This window comes from Parasteatoda tepidariorum, chromosome 1 (genome assembly GCF_043381705.1).
Source record: "Parasteatoda tepidariorum isolate YZ-2023 chromosome 1, CAS_Ptep_4.0, whole genome shotgun sequence".
Classification (NCBI taxonomy): Eukaryota; Metazoa; Arthropoda; class Arachnida; order Araneae; family Theridiidae; genus Parasteatoda; species Parasteatoda tepidariorum.
The window spans coordinates 14,512,481-14,531,988 of record NC_092204.1 but is presented as its reverse complement, the minus strand read 5'-3'; the positions used below and the strand labels follow the sequence as shown (position 1 = coordinate 14,531,988).

General features: G+C 25.8%; 1 protein-coding gene across 1 annotated transcript in view; it reads left to right on the top strand.

Moving 5' to 3' along the window:
- The window catches only part of LOC107439303 (neural cell adhesion molecule 1), a 75,882-nt gene extending 69,290 nt beyond the window's left edge, over window positions 1–6,592 (top strand). Inside the window, exons 13-16 of the mRNA XM_043045422.2 lie at window positions 1,404–1,578; window positions 2,319–2,473; window positions 3,505–3,687; window positions 4,963–6,592. Of these exons, the coding sequence (XP_042901356.1) occupies window positions 1,404–1,578; window positions 2,319–2,473; window positions 3,505–3,687; window positions 4,963–5,123 (674 nt within the window). The 3' untranslated portion in view covers window positions 5,124–6,592. The remainder of the gene's footprint in view (window positions 1–1,403; window positions 1,579–2,318; window positions 2,474–3,504; window positions 3,688–4,962) is intronic.
- The last annotated feature ends 12,916 nt before the right edge of the window (window positions 6,593–19,508 follow it).

The window sequence follows — 19,508 nt, the reverse complement described above, 5'->3', positions numbered from 1 at the left end:
TAAGGTGATTGTAATGCCATAATAGGCATTACTTATTTCCTAGCTTTTAAAATTTCTAATTTTTTTTCAATTATTCTTAATCGAATTTTAATTAAATTAAACCAATTATTTGGTTTTTATTGCGTTTTATAAAAAGCTAATATAAATATTTTATTCTTTTCTTAACAATCAATGTAACGGCTAACTTTTTATTTCAATACAAATTTAAAACTCATAAATTCACTTTTGCGACTAAATCGAAAACAAAATCTATTTATAATTCTTTGTTCTTTATTTTTTACCACAAAAGTGTTTTAGTCACATGGTTATATTAATTCTCTCACTCTTTCTGGCGATTAGCTTTCACCAAATAATTTTCAAATTTAATATTCATTACTTTTGGCTTTGTTTTTGGTTATTTTATCTTTCGATAAATCACCAACTGTGGATATCTTCCCATGCTCCTAACAGTCCATTTCGAACGATTCACTTACTTTTAATTTCGGTTTATTGGCAATCGGACAGGGNGGGGGGGGGGGCTTCGACTTCTCAGTCCCAATTGCTGAATTTTTTTATATTTAAGGAAATTCTTGATGCCAAGAGAATGATACTCTTGATCCCTTTGAGGGACTTTCTTTCTTTATTTCATTATTTTTATGTATGGCCATATTCTCGATATAATAATAAATCAATTTTTCTCAAATGAATTCGTTTATTTTTGTGGGATAACTATCCCTTCTTCATAACAAAATTAGAATGTATTTCACGTGGCCAAAAATTATGCTTAAATTCTACAAAGAAACTACATCCTTTGTACAGTAAAGAATTCAGACTTAACTGCCATGAAAGTGATCATCCTTAATAATGATAATTGCAGTACATCAGTCTAATTTTTTTTCTTCCAATTCTTAAATTATTTATAGCATAAAAGTTTAAGTTTTCTGTTAAAAAGTATTTTATTAAGGTATTTTTTTATTCTTTAATGCTGGTCAGAGGAAATAAAAATCAGGTAAATAAAATATATTTTAATGGTTTTGAAATTTTTGTTTTAAATCCATGCTTATTGAATAAAATGTTTTAAACTAAGTAATTATTGATTTAAAACCTTAGATGACTAGACCTTGCAGAATTGATAGATTATTTAACTCATTAGTTTGCGACACCAAATGATCTGCATAAAAGTATAGTAACAAGAGTTTGATGAATGTTGCATTGTTACATTTCTATATAGCTTTTAGACATTGTATATTCAGTAATTTTTCATATTCAATATTTTTCATATTAAGCTGTTAAGTTTAACAATTATAAAATGTAACTAAAAGCTTTATTTATAATATGTTTTTTTAAAAAAAAAAACAATTAGCATTGATAAAATATTGGCTTGTTGCATTTGAAGGTTTTCACGTGTGTTAATAATTTTTCAGACTCCTCCCCACGATCAGTTGAAACTGCTGGAAGTGATAAAGTGTACAACATGATACTGATTGTTGCGATTGCTGGATCAGTTGCAGTAATGTGCTTGGTAGCCATTTCCTGTTTCTGTTGGTGTAGGAAATCAAATAAAGGCAATAAGAAAAAACAGGAAATCAAAACTTTGAAGTAAGTTTAATAGGCTTAGTTTACACAGTTTCATGTTTATATTTCATTTTTTTTTAAATTATTTAATTTAAAAAAAACTAAAATAAATGTTGCTTAAAATTATTTTTTTGAGTACCGGTGTAAAATCTTGTTGACCATTTTTGCTAAATCCAAAAAAATAGTACCAAGCAACAGAATCTTTCTCCAACAATTGGAAATTATATACCAATACATGGTTATTCTGTTAAAATTTTTCATTAAAGGAGCTTTTTTGTTGCTATTGTTAAAATATAATGAATTTAAGCTACTTTTTTGCTTACTTATTTATGCAATTAAACTTTTTACTCTTATGTTCCTAAACACTTGTTTCACTTTTTTTTTAAAATAAAATTTTTTTTTTTAAAATTTTCATTAAATATGTGTTGGATGTCAGTTAGTTAGGTGTAATTTGTGCCTAACTTTTCTGGCTGATAGGATTTTACACTACCTTTTTTTTGTTCCGATGAAACCAACAATTTTGAAGTAATTGCTTATGATATGATTTTTAAGTAATAATTGCTTGGATAATAGTACATAGTACATTAATGATTCATAATACTTTAGTAATTATACATAGTTCAATAATGTAAAAAAAGAATTACAATACTAAGAAACATAGAGTAGTATTACTTTTCATGATATAACATTTATTTTACTTGCTAATTAAGTATCTAAGAGTTTTTTTTTTAAATATATCTAAGAGTGTTTTTCTTGCTTTACAGTGCTGGTCCCCCTCCTGTTACTTTACCTTATTATTCTGAAGAAAATTTGACCAAGCATGGTGATGTACTAGATTCTAATCCTAAGAGCAATATTTACATGACTGGAATGCCTGATAATCCCAATGATCATTTGTGCCCAGGAAACAATGACCACGGTATGTAAAGTGATGACATTGTTTCATAAATGATATTAGTATCCAGTTTTTTTTAAAAAAATTTTTACAAAAACTCCTGTATTTTACGAATATCTCCTGTTTACATGTATATTCTCAAATTTCTCCGTATTTGTTGAAGAAATTTTTAAAAAAAATGTTGCCAATAAAATATCCATGAATGGCAAAAATACTTCTCTTATTCCTCAACAGATGGTGCTTTGTTAGTACTGCAGTATATTGAGTGTTTATAGTTTAAGTAATTATAAGTAATGGTTTAAAAAAATCTTCTTTTGATTAAGATTTATATACATATTTTTTACTTCGTTAAATATAAGTGTTTTTATTATTTCCAATTTTAACTTACATGATTATTGAATGATGTATCAAAACTTTACTCAAAGCCCACAAAATTTCACTGGTAAAATCTCTGTTATTTTATTTCTCCAATGTTGGCAGGTTCAATGCTGTATTTTAGTTTATCAGGTTGAAATTGAATGATCAAAGTATAAAGAATTGTCTAACAAACAGAATTCTTGTGTGTGTTTTGTGCCAGAGTAAATTAATATAGTAAACAACGTGTAAAAGCCACTACTATGTTAAAATAGACTGACAGACATTTATGTTTGTAATCTAGTGCCGTTTTTAATGCATTTCAGTTTTTATCTGTGCTGAAGGTAATCTTTGTTACAAACATAGAAACTGCTAGCAGTTTTTTTTTATTTTATTTACATCATTATAAATTAGAAAAGGAATTTACACTTTTCTTAAAATTAAATAATCAAATTATGAAGTTGTATTTTCATTTCATTTATTATTTTTCTTCATAATATCAGTTCAATTTTAAATTATAAAATTTCTTTTGAACTTAATTTTGGTTTGACATTTTGAATCTCAGCTATATTTGGAATTTATTTAGGAAAACTATTATTAATATACATTTGGAAATTGATTGGGATACATTTGGGAAAATTTTCTTATTTGACATTGGTAATTAAAAACTTTTTATTTATTTTTAAAATTTTATATTCCAGGCTTGTTATACCCTGGTGATCGGGATCTTGGAAATTGTATGGGACCCAATGGTCACTTGAGTATGCCCCCTGATGGTTCATATTACCCATATGATGGAGAAATGGTAAATGATTACTACAGTGGTAATGATTTCAAACCAGTCAATGCAGATATGATGAACATGAAAAACAGAGAACATTTACGTAAGTTTCAAATTAAGTTTGTTTTATATTACCTTAATTAAACAATTGTTTGTGTAAATTTCTTTTTTTGGGACATTTTTTAAAAATATTTATTACTTTAACAAGAATTTTAATGTTAGGGAATTTCGTTTATTAGAGATTCTTTATGAATACACGAAACATTCTGATCAGTTAATGAAAATTAATTGTATTTAACATCATGTCTTTTGTATATTTAACATCATGTATTTTGTTTGTATTTTGTAATATGAAATCTGTCCCTTAAATTTATTCACCTTACAATTTTTTTTTAAAATAATATTAGGTACTTATTTCTAAATTTGTAGCATAGTCTTTATATAACAGTTTTTACACTGTTCTTATGTCTTATGTACTAAATTCATAGCATAGTTTATCAGTTAAAAAACTCAACAAAGAATATATTAAATGATTTTTTAGAAAAATAAAGGAAAATGCATTGCTTCTGTTTTGTTTAAAGAAACATCAAGAAGCTATTTACCTTTAGAACCTTTATCTAAGAAGTCAGAATAAATTTCAGCTTTTTGGTAATTAAAACATGCTCTTAAATCTGGAAATTTGAGTGAATGAACTTTTGTTTACATTTAAAATAATGTAACAAAGTGAAACTATTAATTGCTGAGTATAATTGTTTGTTAAATTTAATTTATGAAGGCATTTAGAATTTATGATTAATTTATTTAAATGAAATCTTTGCTTTGCGCTAACTAAAGGGACAATTGCCATATGAACTTAATATAAAATGTTTTAATTATTTTATTCTATTTTTCTCACTGCAAAATGATAAGTATGACCATAAGTTAATTCATTCAATTTAATTCAACAATATTTTTTTTTCCAATTCTATGATTTTTAAAATGTTATATACATAGTATGATTTTCTAAATTGCCCATGAGGAAAAAGGAATGTTTTTCCAACATTCAATTGAAGAATTCAGGCTTTTATTAATCTTTGAATACACTGATGTGTCTCCTAATCTATCTTTGCAGATATTAAAATGTCGAATAAATATAATAAAATCAATGAATAAATTAATAACAAATTGGATGTAACAAACCATTCACGTTGGACATTCACCAAAGCAACTATGTTGCCCTTCATTGGTAAAAGTCGAGATTCTCTGAATTTCGGTCATTCACGGTTACATATTCAGTATTTACTTTTAATATTGATTATTTGTCTAATATATACTTATCTACTAATATATACTTATGTCTAATATATATTTGTCTTATAATACTTATATTATATTATAGATTCACCTTATTATGATGTCAGTGGGCTGCCAGATCCTTACAGCATGAAGGATGATGAAAAAATGCACCCCAACTCAATGTGCTTTGATGAAAGTTTGGAGAGTGGTTATTCCACACCCAACTCTCGATCCAGAAGAATTATTAGAGAAATAATTGTGTGATATGTTTTCAAACCACTAAAAAAGTATTTTTGATTAACAGCTGCAAATGAACTAAGCCTTCTGTCTTTATAATTGCAAATGGGGTGCTTTTTTGTAGCTTTCTTGCAGCCATGTTTTGTGTGATACATCTACTTAGGACACAAAATCAATTTTTGCCACTGTACATTGTAGCAAAGATACATTTGTCTTCGCTGGATGAAGACTGGACTATGATATGGAATTGCCTCGAGCGTGTTTGCATTTCGTTTATTCTAGAAAGATTTTGTTTATTTCAAGAAAGGAGTAATGTGGCTTGAAACCCCACATTTTTGCCAAAGATCTCAATTCAAATGCAGTTTTGCTTTCTGATCATTTTTTATCACACTATGTAACGGCTACAAAATGCTCGAAAGCAAGCCATGGCATTATTTGCTCACAGAATTCTATCAAACTACACGGAGTTGCTATTGCGTTGTAAATATGTAGTCCAGAACATTGAACTATGTTTCATTTGTATATAAAACTCATATTGAGCCATTTTTATACTACTTTCTGTACAGCACTCTTAGTTTACCATTGAAAAAACAAATGAGTGGATTAGCTCATTTATGTTTGGAAGCTTGTGTGCCCATTTGTAATTATTTACATTTTCATGATTTTTCTTGTATGATTTTTGTGCTATGATTAATTATCTAGTATGACTGTAAAAAAAATTTGTAAATTTAATATGTTACTTCGAAACATTATTCTTTTACTAGCGAATTCATTGCTAAAGCAATTAAATCAGTTCTTTTTTTAGAATAATTTATTTTAAAATAATATTCTATAGATTACTTATAGGTTTATTGACTGGTAGATTATAAATATTTTTTATTTGATTTTTTTTTTGAAAGACTGTATATTTTTGTTGTAAAATATTGTATAAGTCACTTTTTTTAAAAATAATTTCTTAGGATTTTAAAATACATCATAAGTTATTTATTTGCGTCATTCATATGTATCATGTTTTATAGGTTGTTAAAGTTGAACTGTTTACTAAGTAATTAAGGAATGTCATTTTTTTTTTAAAAGGAAAATTTTTTTCTTTTTATGATAGGTAATTACAGTAATATTTTTTCCTCAAATTTAAAAAAGTAATATCGATTTTTTTAAAACGTTATTTTAGCAGATAAATGAGAAAAATAAACATCAAAATCACAAAGAAATTGCTTTATTTCTTTATAAGGTGTTAATCTTGTTCACTGTTACACACTGTTTAAATGAAGCCTGTTGTTCATTGTAAATACTTTTTTGATACACAACTTGATAGAATATTATTTTTCATCTTTAGTATCAATCAAGATTGACAAATTTGAAAAATTCATTTCTGTTGTATTATGTTGCCTATTTATGAGGCAATTATGTCGCAGAATCTCATATTGTGTGTTTGCATGTTACAGTGAAATTCATGCAATGGACATTTTTTATGAATAAATTTTATATTTTTATTATGTTTTGCAATTATTTAAGTTCCACAGTTTTCTTCATACTATATATGTGCTATATAATTTGATTGAAATATCATCAAACAAGATTGAAGTTTATTTTGATTTGAAACGTAATTTTAAACTATAAATACTGTGATATTCATTATGCATCAAAATCTTTAATATAATGCTTTGTTGAAATACTAACTTAACTATGAAACATATAATAAATTATTGTCAGGATTAACATAGCCTTGAAAAGAGCTTGAATATAATTTGAATTTTCAGACTCGCCTTGAAAAGAACTTGAATTTAATTTGAATTTTCAGACTCCTTGAAATTCCATAATAATTTTAAGTACTTGAAAAATATGTAAGTCAGTCCTAAAAATAGTAACAGGTGGGGAAAAAATTATAGTTTCTTTCAAACTTTTTTTTATTTTTATCATAATTTCCAATTTAACCAACAAAATTTGTTACAATGATATTTTTAATCCAAAACTGTTTTTTTTTATCATTAAAATTACTAAATTGTTAATGGAAGGAAAATTTTTCAACTATGTCCTTTATTTGTAAACTTTGATATTTCTCTTTTGTTTTTAAAATGATTTTTGTTTCTTATTTTATGCATCTTTCAAAATTGGAAATATTTTTTTTTATTTTGGAATTTTATTTTGAAAACAGAGTAGATACCCTGATTAAATAAATATTGAACCTAATGGTCTTGGACTATTTCAAGTTTAATTCGCACCAGGTATAATTATAATGATTAATTATCACAAATTAAAAACATAGTTAATTATTAATTATAATGTTTAATTATAATGTTTAATTATAATGTTTAATTATAATGTTTAATTATAATGATTAATTATAAATAAATTAATTTCATGTTTGAATAATATTAAGTGTGATGAAATAATAAAAATTGGAAATATTTTGCATCTTTCAAAATTGGAAATATTTTTTTATTTTGAAAATAGAGTAGATACCCTGATTAAATAAATATTGATCCTAATGGTCTTGAGCTATTTCAAGTTTACTTTGCACCAAGTATAATGATTAATTATCACAATTTAAAAAATAGTTAATTATTAATTAGAATGATTAATTATAAATAAATTAATTTTATGTTTGAATAATATTAAGTGTGATGAAATAATAAAAATTGGAAATATTTTACATCTTTCAAAATTGGAAATATTTTTTTATTTTGGAATTTTATTATGAAAACAGAGTAGATATATTGATTAAATAAATATTGAACCTAATGGTCTTGAACTATTTCAAGTTTACTTCGCACCAGGTATAATTATAATGATTAATTATCACAATTTAAAAAATAGTTAATTATTTATTAGAATGATTAGTTATAATGATTAATTATTAATAAATTAATTTCACATTTGAATAATATTAAGTGTGATGAAATAATGGAATGATTTTAGTCATCATATGCATGGTATTGACACCAATATGTAAAAGTGCTATACAGCTTACATGGTGATATTGTTCCATTAAGGGTTAAACTTCAAGACTGTTTTAAACATTAACTTCTCACTTTTCCATTTTTAAAAAAATTGCCTTGAATTTTAATTAAATGTTTTGTCTACAGAACACATAAATTTTTATTATACAGTTAACAGAAACAAAGAAAAAACAAACAGTTAAGTTTATAAAAGGATATTTGGAAACTCATTTGCAATTAAGGATTAAATTTGCAATGACTTTGGCAATAAAGGATTGCGAAAAAAATTCATTTCTGTTATAAAATCTCTTTTGAGATTTTAGTTCTGAGAATTTTAAATTAAAAAGGCATGACACAGCCAGTTTCAATTTTCCCTTAGAAACTTAATTTACCATTTTTAAATTTAGCTTAACCTTAAATAACTTTTGATAAGATTAAATTTTGAAATAATTAAAATGCATAATGAGTTGAAGAAACTTTTTTTTTAAAATACGAGAGATGCTTGTGAATCATTTTATAAAATTGAGGTAAAAAATGCAAATTATTTCGTGAGATATCTCCTTTTTGATTCACTGTACTTTTAAGGGAAATTTCATACGTTCTAGTTAAACAACTTTTTATGTTATCATACTTAGATCATAAATAAATTTTTTTTTCTTCGGAAAATGCTTTTTAATTCAGTCTCCCTTGTGGACATTCCTAACTAAATAATTAAAGCTTACATTTCATTTTATATAAATAATTAATGTAAACTGTTTTAATAGTTAATTTCATGAGTTTCAAAGTTGATAGTAAAATTTCAAACAAAATACGTGACTTAGACTAATACCTCTAGTTAATTATATAAATTGTTAGCTTTCTTTAGTTATTTATATATATATATATATTTTTTTTTTACGATTTCTCATTTCAATTGATGCATTATGACTTATTAAGTAGTTCTTTCTGACAAAAAAAGAAAAGAAAAATCTTCTAAACTTGTTTAGTAAAAAACGTGGTTTTTAGTTAGTTTCCTGTTCTGGGATATTTAAATAATGTCATTTTAATTTTTATTACAGGCCCTGTTTGTAAGTTTAAAATTAAAAAGGAAAAAAAAAAAACTTGTTTAGGCCTTAAATAATTGTAGTTAAAAATTATGCCAAAATAACTTAATTGACTGCATTAGAATTTATTTTTTTTAAATTTGGTTATAAAAGGAAAGAAATATTTTATTCTAAAACTTTTTAGTTTTTAGCAAATAGACTTTTTCTTGATTTTACATATACTATTGTGAACTCTTCTGAAATTTATAAAAGAAACTAAATAAATTTTATCAACACATTGAATTCTATTTTGCTAGTTCCATATCAATTTTTTTCTCAAAGTAACTATTGAGAGCTGTTTTAAAATAGATGAAAGAAGCTAATGGATAAAATAGACATCTTAAAAATAAATGTTATAAACACGTTAAAACACATATTTGGCTGGTTACTAGTTAATATTTTCAGGGATAACCTTTAGCATGGTGGAACCTGTCATTTTAATCCCCTTGTAGTACCATCCATAAGCAAAAGGTTAAAAAAATTCTGAAATTGAGGAAGTGTTAAATGTTGTTTTCAGTTCTCTACGTTTTCATTTAGAACTATGTTCAATGTAGTTTCCTTCTCCATATAGTTTCCTAACTTAAAAGTTTTTAATCTGTCCTATGACTCTGGTATAATGGTGAAAGCATGCGAAGTGTTGCCACGGGTAGACAGCCTATTTTGATTGCCAATTGCAACTGGAATAGTGGGGGAAAATACATATATTGTACACAATAAATCACATGGATAACATTAGATTTAAGATTTTATTCAGAAGAACTTTGATAATTTGTTTATTAATTTTTAAGTATTCAATTATCTTGATTGGTATAGATAGCAATCAAGATAGTGATTTTAATAATACATTGAATTAATGTGAAATACCTTAACCTGTCTATGAAGCATGCATATTAATTCTAAGGTCAAAATAAAAAGACCAAAAGTTTTTTGAAATGTACAAATTCAATCCTTTAATTTTCTTTCTTTTTTCTATTAATGAAAAGGATATTAATAAAAGACAAGGAAAAGCAAATTTAGTCAAAATAAAAGACAAGGTGCTATGATTTCAGAACACTCAGTATTTCTTAATGTTTCGTAAACAAAAAATAAATAACAGTAAAGAGAAAATAACATCGTAACAGTAAAGAAACATTCGTAAACAGTAAAGAGAAAATAAACGAAACTCTTTCTTTACTAATAAAAGTATTTCGGAATCTATCTTATGCTTGAAAGATTCTATAACTAAAGTTTCATGAATTTAGGGAGGGAGTTAAAAATCGATACTTTTAAGAAAATCAATCGTGAAATATGTATGTTTTTTTAAAAGTTTTATAATGAATTTTTAGAAACACTAGCAATTTAGTAGAGATTCATTAACTTTCTTTCCACAATTGAAGAGCCTGCCAGTGGCAGAAAAAAAATTCTCCTGAGAGTCAACAATTCACCCCCGTTGGTCTAAAAATAAGGGATCGATGATTTAATCAATCAAACCATCAGGAGCATCTGCCAAAATAAAGATTTGCTTCTTTGTTCAAAGAAAACAGACCTCTAACTTTTTTTTCTTTTAAAAAGCCGCTTATTTTCCTCGGTACCTTTAAACTCCACCGTTATTTTGCACTGAGTTTTAAAAACGTACAAAAAGTGTCCGATATAAAAGAACAAATCGAAATTACGCATACGCAAAAGTTTAATAAAAAAAAAAACGGTTAAGTACAGGACCATGCTTAAGGGTTCCAAAATTTAAAAACTTATATTCAAACTTATTAAATAAACTTATTAATATTATATAACCTATTATAATATATATATATCATACACAGTAGGACCTCCATTTAACGAAGTCGCTAAATCCCGATATTAAGTTCGTTATATGGAAAATTTGTTAAATAGAAAATTCACCTTTTGAAATACTTAAACAGCAAAAATCAGGATTTAAATTCGTAAACGCTAGACATAATTAAAATAGCAATTGATACACCTTTATTTTGTAAACTAGTAACTACTATTTATTTCATAAATCTTAACCATAAAAGACATTTGCATGGAGAGCAGGAATAGAGCAAAACATTATCCAGTGATACTCTATCATGCTGCATACATTTTGAACTAAGAAGATTTATGTATAAAACTATAGCTGCCTCTATTGTGAAAGTAATTTTAAACATACATTACCACATTCTTAAAATCCGTTAATTTTTTTCGTTTGAAATGCGAACAAAACGTAAAGGGATTTTACTGCTTTCTCTAAAAGTTAAGAGGCTACGAAAAATAAAGGTCATTCCCCTCAAAAAATGCGTTTACATGTTTGAAATATTTTGAGAAATAGGGAAAGTAGATCTGTAAGAAAACTGCGTTAAATCGAAAATTCACTTCGCGATTTGGAAGTTACTTTAGGAAGAAATTTCCAAAATTTCCTTGGTTCCTCGGGAAAAAAAAAATCGCAAAATAGGGAAATTTGCAAAATGGAAGTTCGTTAAATAGAAGTCCAACTGTATATATAAACTTATTAATATACTTATGTTGCAAGATTTATTTCTCCCTTCACTTTCTTGCCACTTTTGAGGAAATTTCTCTAACTCTTTATAAATTACACTCCCAGTTCCCAGTAGAAAAGATTATTTACGTTACAGTCAGTTATTGTAGCATGAGTAAACGTCTCAATAGATCTTTCCCCTGGTGATAGAAAAGAAGACATCGCCACTGTCTTCTTCACTCATCTTGCAATTTAGTTATTGTCAATGAATCAAGGTTTCTAATTTCAAGAAGGATAGTGAATACTATAGTAAAACAACCCTACAGTACTAAAACAGTTTTACTGAGGCTAGGCCAAATTTTGTGACTGCTTTATGGATTTTTCTTACTGTTCCTGTAATCATTATTGCTGCAGAACGTTCATTTTCGAAACTGAAACTTATGAAAACATGTTTGAGATTAATGATGACTTTCATCTTTGGCACTCATTTCTGATGAGAATGATCTATCAACTTCGTTGGATTTTTCTGTTTTAATAGACAAATTTGCTGCTCAAAAAGCTAGAAAAATGGCATTATAATTAACGTATTCATATTTGTAAGCAATGTTAATTCTTTTCATTTCATTTGCTAAATCTTGGTTACATTTTCCCCCATTTTTAGGATACGATTAAGATTCATACGAATTTGTGAATGAATGTGACCAAACTGTGAACCGTTGCCAACGAATATAGAATGTTTCACGTAAGAAGATTCATATTTTTGACAGGCTAGAATTACTCTAATTAGAATAGAAAGAACAGTTGATAACGTAAACAAATGTCACGTTTCAACAGCCAAACAGGATAACCAATAATACACTGACGTCACTTGCAGGTATCTAATTCTACTATATTTTCGGATATTTTCATCTTAACGATAAAGCTTAGTCGCCTTTGAAATATGCAAACAGACGGCTTAAAATTTAAATGTCGCAGAAAGTTATGAATGAATAAGGAAAAGTAATTTATTTATATACATATATATTTTTTATTTGGCAAGTTTACTATTTGCCTCAAATAAGATCAGAAATGGAGAGTTAAATCAACCCAAGCTTTTGTTTGCCTTATATTTTTTGGTTTTCGCAGATGAATGTTTTAAGTACTATGTGTGAGTATAAAAGGGAGATTTTGTTTCAAAGNTCTGTCAATTAATACTAATAATATATTGGATTTTTTGTTAGTTAAAAATAGTTAAGTAAAAAATGTTACAATTGACCCCACTCTCCCCTACTATGTGCGAGTATAAAAGGGAGATTTTGTTTCAAAGGCAAAATGATACTCAAAATTTTATTTCTCAAATTTATCTTCCAAAACATGTGAGGTTCGACACAAATAAGAGTGTAATGTTTTATTCCGTGCAAATAATCATATACCGTTAAGAAAAATTAATTTCTTCGCCTAGTTACCTAAATTTATAACGTATTGTCTTAATTTTTTTTTTTAAATAACTTTTTTTTTAAAAATCTACTTTTATTTTGAATTATTATTATTTTCTTTTTATTTACTTATTACTTTTTCAAAAAATTTCAAATCCTACTTTTCGTTTTCTTAAACAAGGCTATGCTGGATCTAATTTATCAGGTGTATTTATTTATCGTCAACTGAAGTAACTGTTAAAATGTAATGGAAGACTTTTATTTATTTCTATGCTCAGGCTTTTCTAATGAGCTTACATTTTCCTATTTATCAATAGTTATAATTTATATAACGTATATATATTATTTGTAACCGGTTCAATTTGCTTGTAAAAGTTTTGTACGTCTGTAAGTTTTGAATTTTGAACTTTTTGAAGCGTTTTAATTGGCACAAATTTAAAAAAAAAAAATTAAAGCGTCTGAGGTAAGAGACCATAGGCATAATTTTAAGAAATCTCATTTTAAAAAAATCGTCTGCTCGTTTATTTTAAACTTAATCGTTTGCAGTTTTCATATAACTGTAACTTGATCATGGAATATAATTTTTACATGTGAGACGCTCTTACTTGACTTATATAATAATTTCGAAACAGCTCTTTATTACTATTCTGTAAAACAATCAAAAGTTTTATTTTATTCATACATATGCTGACTATAAAAATATTTAATTTGTATGATATTGAATGTTCTTGAAGTCATTGAATAATCAGGTAATATTGGTTTTACTTTGATTTGTTCCTAAGCCTAATTTAAATGTAAAGAACATGAATACTTTTGATGTGAAAGTTTTAAGAGTTGAAATTTGAAGATCTTAAGACAGTTTTATTTCTCAATTTTTTTATTTTCTGGTGATTGTGAAAAAAGTATTTGGTAATTGAAATTTAAACCTTTTAATTTTATTCTCATCAGCAGAATGATCCTACGCGGTTTTTCTTTGTAAAAGGATATATCTGAAATAAACCATTCATAATTTCTTAAATGGCGTATAATAAATTTTTGTGTTTGGTTTGTGATTAAATAAGAATTAGAATTATTTCGGTAAATTTTATTTCTGAATATTTTTTTTTTGTAGTAGTAGTGAATTACGGCTTAACCAGAAAGAAATACGTTTGATAGTTGAAATATTTGAGCTCTTAATATTTACTTTTTGATTTAAGTGTAATAGAATAAAATAAGACTATTTTTAGAAGTTTCATAAAATTTTTTTTAATTAAAACTTTTTAATTAAAATTTGAAGAGCAATTTCTTTCTGTTGAAAAAAAATCTAGTTGAGTTTTATTTTTTGTACTATTAAATCTTTGTGAAATTGTCTTATTCATTTATTAATGCCCAAATGCTAAATAAATTTTCTGATAGTATTAAGTATGGTATTTCTAATAACACTATTCTTTATTTGGGGAATCTTTGGTTTCAAGTGTCTTTTAACTTTGTTTCAACTTTTCTTTTTTATATATAGATTAGAAAAGGTTTTTAATAATACTGATTAATGTTAAAAATTTCAATACCAAAATTTTGGAAAAATTCTTTTTTGCTTATAGACGATGTTCTTAATAGCTACAATAGTTCTTTGTTTAATGCAACTTAACTTTTTTAATAGAATAACCTCTGTTTGGGTGCATTAAAAAAGTAGTGCAGATTTTAAAGCATCGAATCCTTCAAACTTTTGAGTTTGATTCGTTTTTTATAATTGGCTAAACTTCATTAACTTCATTTTTCATAAACTTCATTTTTTTTTGCTTAAAAATGGAAGTACATTTTCTTTCTATTTTCAATAAACTGGGATAACTATTCTAGTTTCGCTTATTCAGTTACATTATCATTTGAAATGTGGTTTAATAGTTGCAACAGTAGTAAATGAACTTAATCATTGTATATAATTTAAATGGCTGTGAACTGAATAGAAACGTTTAATGATTTTTCTAATTTATTAGTTAAATAATTTTTTTTTAAATCTGTAAATATATTTACGAGTTTTAATATTAATTCGCAGGGTCTTTAAAATTTATATCCTTTAACAAATAATACTTTTTTCTTTCTCTTCCTATCTTTTACCTTATATCATTAACAATCATGATAAATATGTAATTGTTATAATAGGTTTTAGTAAATATAAGATTGAATATGAAGAGTTTGGGTAATAAAATGATGAGTCATGTTTTCAAACTGTTTAAGAAAGCAATTTTTGGTTAAAAAGACTACGATTTTTATGCAGGCCATAAAATATTTCAGTGCATTGGGCTATTATTTTGTAGAAATTTTGGCAATTTGTAAAATATTTATCTGAAAATAATACGAAAAAATAATTTAATCAAGATGACACCCATAGAAAAAAAAGCGACTTATCACTACGTTGTTCTAAGGCCTTTGTATCTGATTTTAATCTGATTACCTTATATTAATCTCATTCGATGCGGCTAATTGATTTTTTGAGCTAATTCAGTTTTAATTCCTTTTCATAAGTTTTATTTTTAGTACATTAATACAGATTTTTTTTTTATTCCCAAGTACATGAGCAGCCAGGATTCAAAATCTGTTAACTTTTATTTCAATAGAACGTGGAAAATACGAAAAATGTGAGAAAAACAACCGTTTTAAACAGCCATTAACAGGGATTTACTTAAAAATTATTTCAACTCACTTAATTTTTTATTGTTATTTTACTTATTACTTTATTTTTATTTTACTTATTACTTTATTTTTATTTTACTTATTACTCTATCAAAGTAACAAACAGTGAAATAAGAGTAGAATAAAATTGCAGCTTAGAAAAATTTTGGACAATTATAGACTTTTAAACTTTTCTCTTCTTGAAAAAGGAGCAAACAAGTTTCTCAACTGAACAAAATCACGCATTAGAAATATTTACTTTTACTTTTAATTTTGACTTAATAAAAAAACAACAGTAAAAGTCGTTGTTTATGTTGTTGTGCTCATATAAGCCTAGTTTGACTGTAATATTTTTATTTCCATGATAGTTAGAGAATGATCTCTATTGTGCAGTATAATTTTTTTGCAGTCAGTTGAAATAGTTACTATTTTCATCGTCAAATAATGTGATACCATTGTTAATTGGGATTTAGGTTATTAGTTACAACAGATTTCGGAACATGTTGATTGTTAAAATCGTAATAGTACTAATGCAAAAAATTTAACAATAAGATGTTAAGATAATAGAGTTAGATAATGTGCTAAATAATAATTTTTTTGTATATATCACCAGGGAAATTGAGGATGAATAAATTTTTTGCATATTTGATTGTTTTTTCTTTTCTAGAGGCATTTATTCATGTTTTTTTCTTCACTTTTTCGATTATTTTCTCTTTCTTAATAATAATTTGTGAATTTTAATGATTTTTTCATTTTTAACGCATTTTTTTAAAACATAAGCTAGTAAGGGTGGCCACCCACTTGAAAAACCTGGAATTGTCAGAGAATTTTTTAAACTGGAAAAAACCTGGAAAAGTCAGGGAAATTTGTATAAAAACCTGAAAAAATCAGGGAATTAGAAAGAAAAGCTAGAATTTTTTTTCCTTAATTTTACTAATTTAAATTTACTAATTTTCTTAAATTATTTTACCATTCGTTATATCCACTTTTATGGACGGAAATTTATTACCCAACAGTTGAAATATCATCAATTTAGTAATACATGGCATTTGATAATCGTCCGCTAATTTGAAGAATTCCGCGAATCTTAAGATCGTTAATTCTCGGAAGTTCGTGAATTTTTATATTTAATTTGTATTTAATTTATATTCAATTTATGTTGTAACGAAATTTTCTCGGAGTTGCACTTAACTGAATTTGAAATTTAGCTACTCGTTAACGAGATATTTATTCCTCCCAAACCATTTTTTTTAGTCTTCTCTAAGATTTCATAAATTTTTTTTTCTCTGGTTTGTTGGAGGAAAACGTAAATTCGGTTAAACTTCGAGATCACGCAGATTAAAAATAAAACTTCGATAATAACTTGTTATTCCATGAGAATTAGTGAACTACTTAGGCAAGCACAAAAGTATTAAATTGATCATCTGAAAAGTAATTCCGAAATGGCAAACATTTGAATGATAGTTCGCTAGAAAAAATGGTGTTTTTTCCATTTTTTTAAAAAAGCTTACATTTTAATGGGTAATAATTATGCCTTAAATTCCGATTTGTAGCAGAAGAATTCTTTAATTAATGTAATATACAATATCAATATAATATGTAATAAATACCCCTTTTTTTATTTGGCTACATTTAAATCGAATTAATTTTTAATATGATATTGCACTATTGAAATTTCGAATCACGTATTTCAGTAATCACTTTTTGATGTGCTCGATACTTTGCATCGATACCACCGTAAATCAATGCTGTGTTGCGATCGTTACATTGGCTATTATTGCTACGAATTTTAATATTATTTTTTCTTTAAACCCCAATATTTCTTATACATTATTATTGCGACACGCAAAATTCAATTGATGCATTCTAGTCACTTTTTGACGTTACTATACTATTGTTTCTTCGATCGACTTTTTCACAGTTTTTGCTACTGATATCTACGTGTTTTTTTAAATCTCGATATTTTCTTACGATATTATTAGGAAACGAGAAATTCGATTCGTGCATTTGAGCAATTACTTATTGACACGCTTGATTTGCACTAAATCATGCAGCGTTTAAATCGTTTTCTTTAAAAGTTTTTTTCTGTTGTTTTTCACATAATTTTTTTTTTAATTCCGATATTATTGTGATACGAAATATTCACATCGCGCACTCACTATTTGATTTCTATTTTTTTTTCAATTAATTTTCCGGCAGATATCACTACTGATTTTCGAATATTTTTTAAAACCTCGTAATTTTTAATTCAATATTATTTTTTACAACACATAAATCTCAAAAAATACATTTGATTAATCTCTTTTTGAAGCTTTCCAATTTTATAATTTTATCGTAAATACACATCAACAATCTTTTTCAGTTATTTCATGCTCTTTAATTTTTTTTTCTTTTGATGTGATGACAAAAAGCTAAGTGCGAAAAAAGAGGAATATATAATTTTTGTTTCAATGTCTATATTCTTTTATAAATTGATGAGAAAAAAAACTAAATAAAATGTTTTTTTTTTCTCCTCAAATGTATGGCTTTACAAGAAGAAACAAAAAATTAAGTACCAAAAACAGAGCAAAAAACTACATATTGAGCTAAAAAATTTAAGATAATTTCTTTTTCTAGCAATCGCAGGTTTGAATACTTTGCTTGCAACAAAATTTGCTCCATAAAAGTAGGATTTTTAAATTTTCTTTATTTTTTACTTTAGTCCGTGGGATGAATCCATTTATTGTTCAAATTTATTCCGAAGCTTTGGGGTACTTTTTTCTCTTTTGACAAAATGTTTTAATATTTCTAAATTTATAAAATTCTTCAAAAATTACTTGGTTATAAATTAACAGCAATAGATTTTATATTGCACTCTTTCTGAAAGCTTTTGAACTCTCATCCAATGAAATTGGTAAATTATTTTTTCTCAGTAAAGCCAACCAATCACACATTTTCTTACAATCACTAACTTTTGCTAAATTTCTTACAATCGCTAAATTTCTTCTAACAATCGCTAATTTTTGTCCACAATTACTCAATTTACTCAATTAAATTTCAGCATTTTATAGCATTTTTTTTATTTAAAAAAACTATAACTATATGTTAACATTTAATCTTACTGTTATGTTTGATTTTTGATTAAAAATTCGAATTGTGTAATAATAATTTTGTCGATAGTTCGTAAATGTCGCCTGCATTTCAGAGATAATATTTCCGAAACTCTACCCTAAAAAGCTGGCAAAAACTAAGGAATGTATGGAAAACATGTTAAATGATGTCTAAACATAGGATTTAATTTATTTTATTTTATTCATATGTGTTTATTAGGAAGAAGGAAAACGAAACTTTCTTTTTTCTACACTGTACATGTACAGGTTTCTAGTTGCAAAAACAATTAACCAATCTAAATTAAAAATCCAATCTAACCAATCTAAATTTAAAGATTGGAATTGTTTGAATATTTTAATTTCAAATAAGGAAAAAAAAGGAATACAATTTAAAGAATTTTATCTAGTTTTTTCTATAGAGTATGCAACAAGAAATTCGACAATTTTTCTTTTTCAACATTCATTCTTAAATACTGAATATCTCTTAAATAATATTGTTATTTTAAAACAAACAACATTATTTAAACATTTGACTTTAGATATTGGTTTAAAGAAAATATGACCAATGAATTTTATGAAGAGCATTGTCTGGATGAAATACAGTGTAAAATGGGTCTATATTGAAATGAAAATAAATATATATATAAATTTATTGATGTATACTCCCAGCAATTATTTTCTTTTGTTTAATGAAAATATGTTAAACAATGATTATCCAAGGTTCTTTGAGTCACTCTGTGTTTACCAGTTGGTACACTTTGTGCAAAAACTACTTAAAGTAACACATTA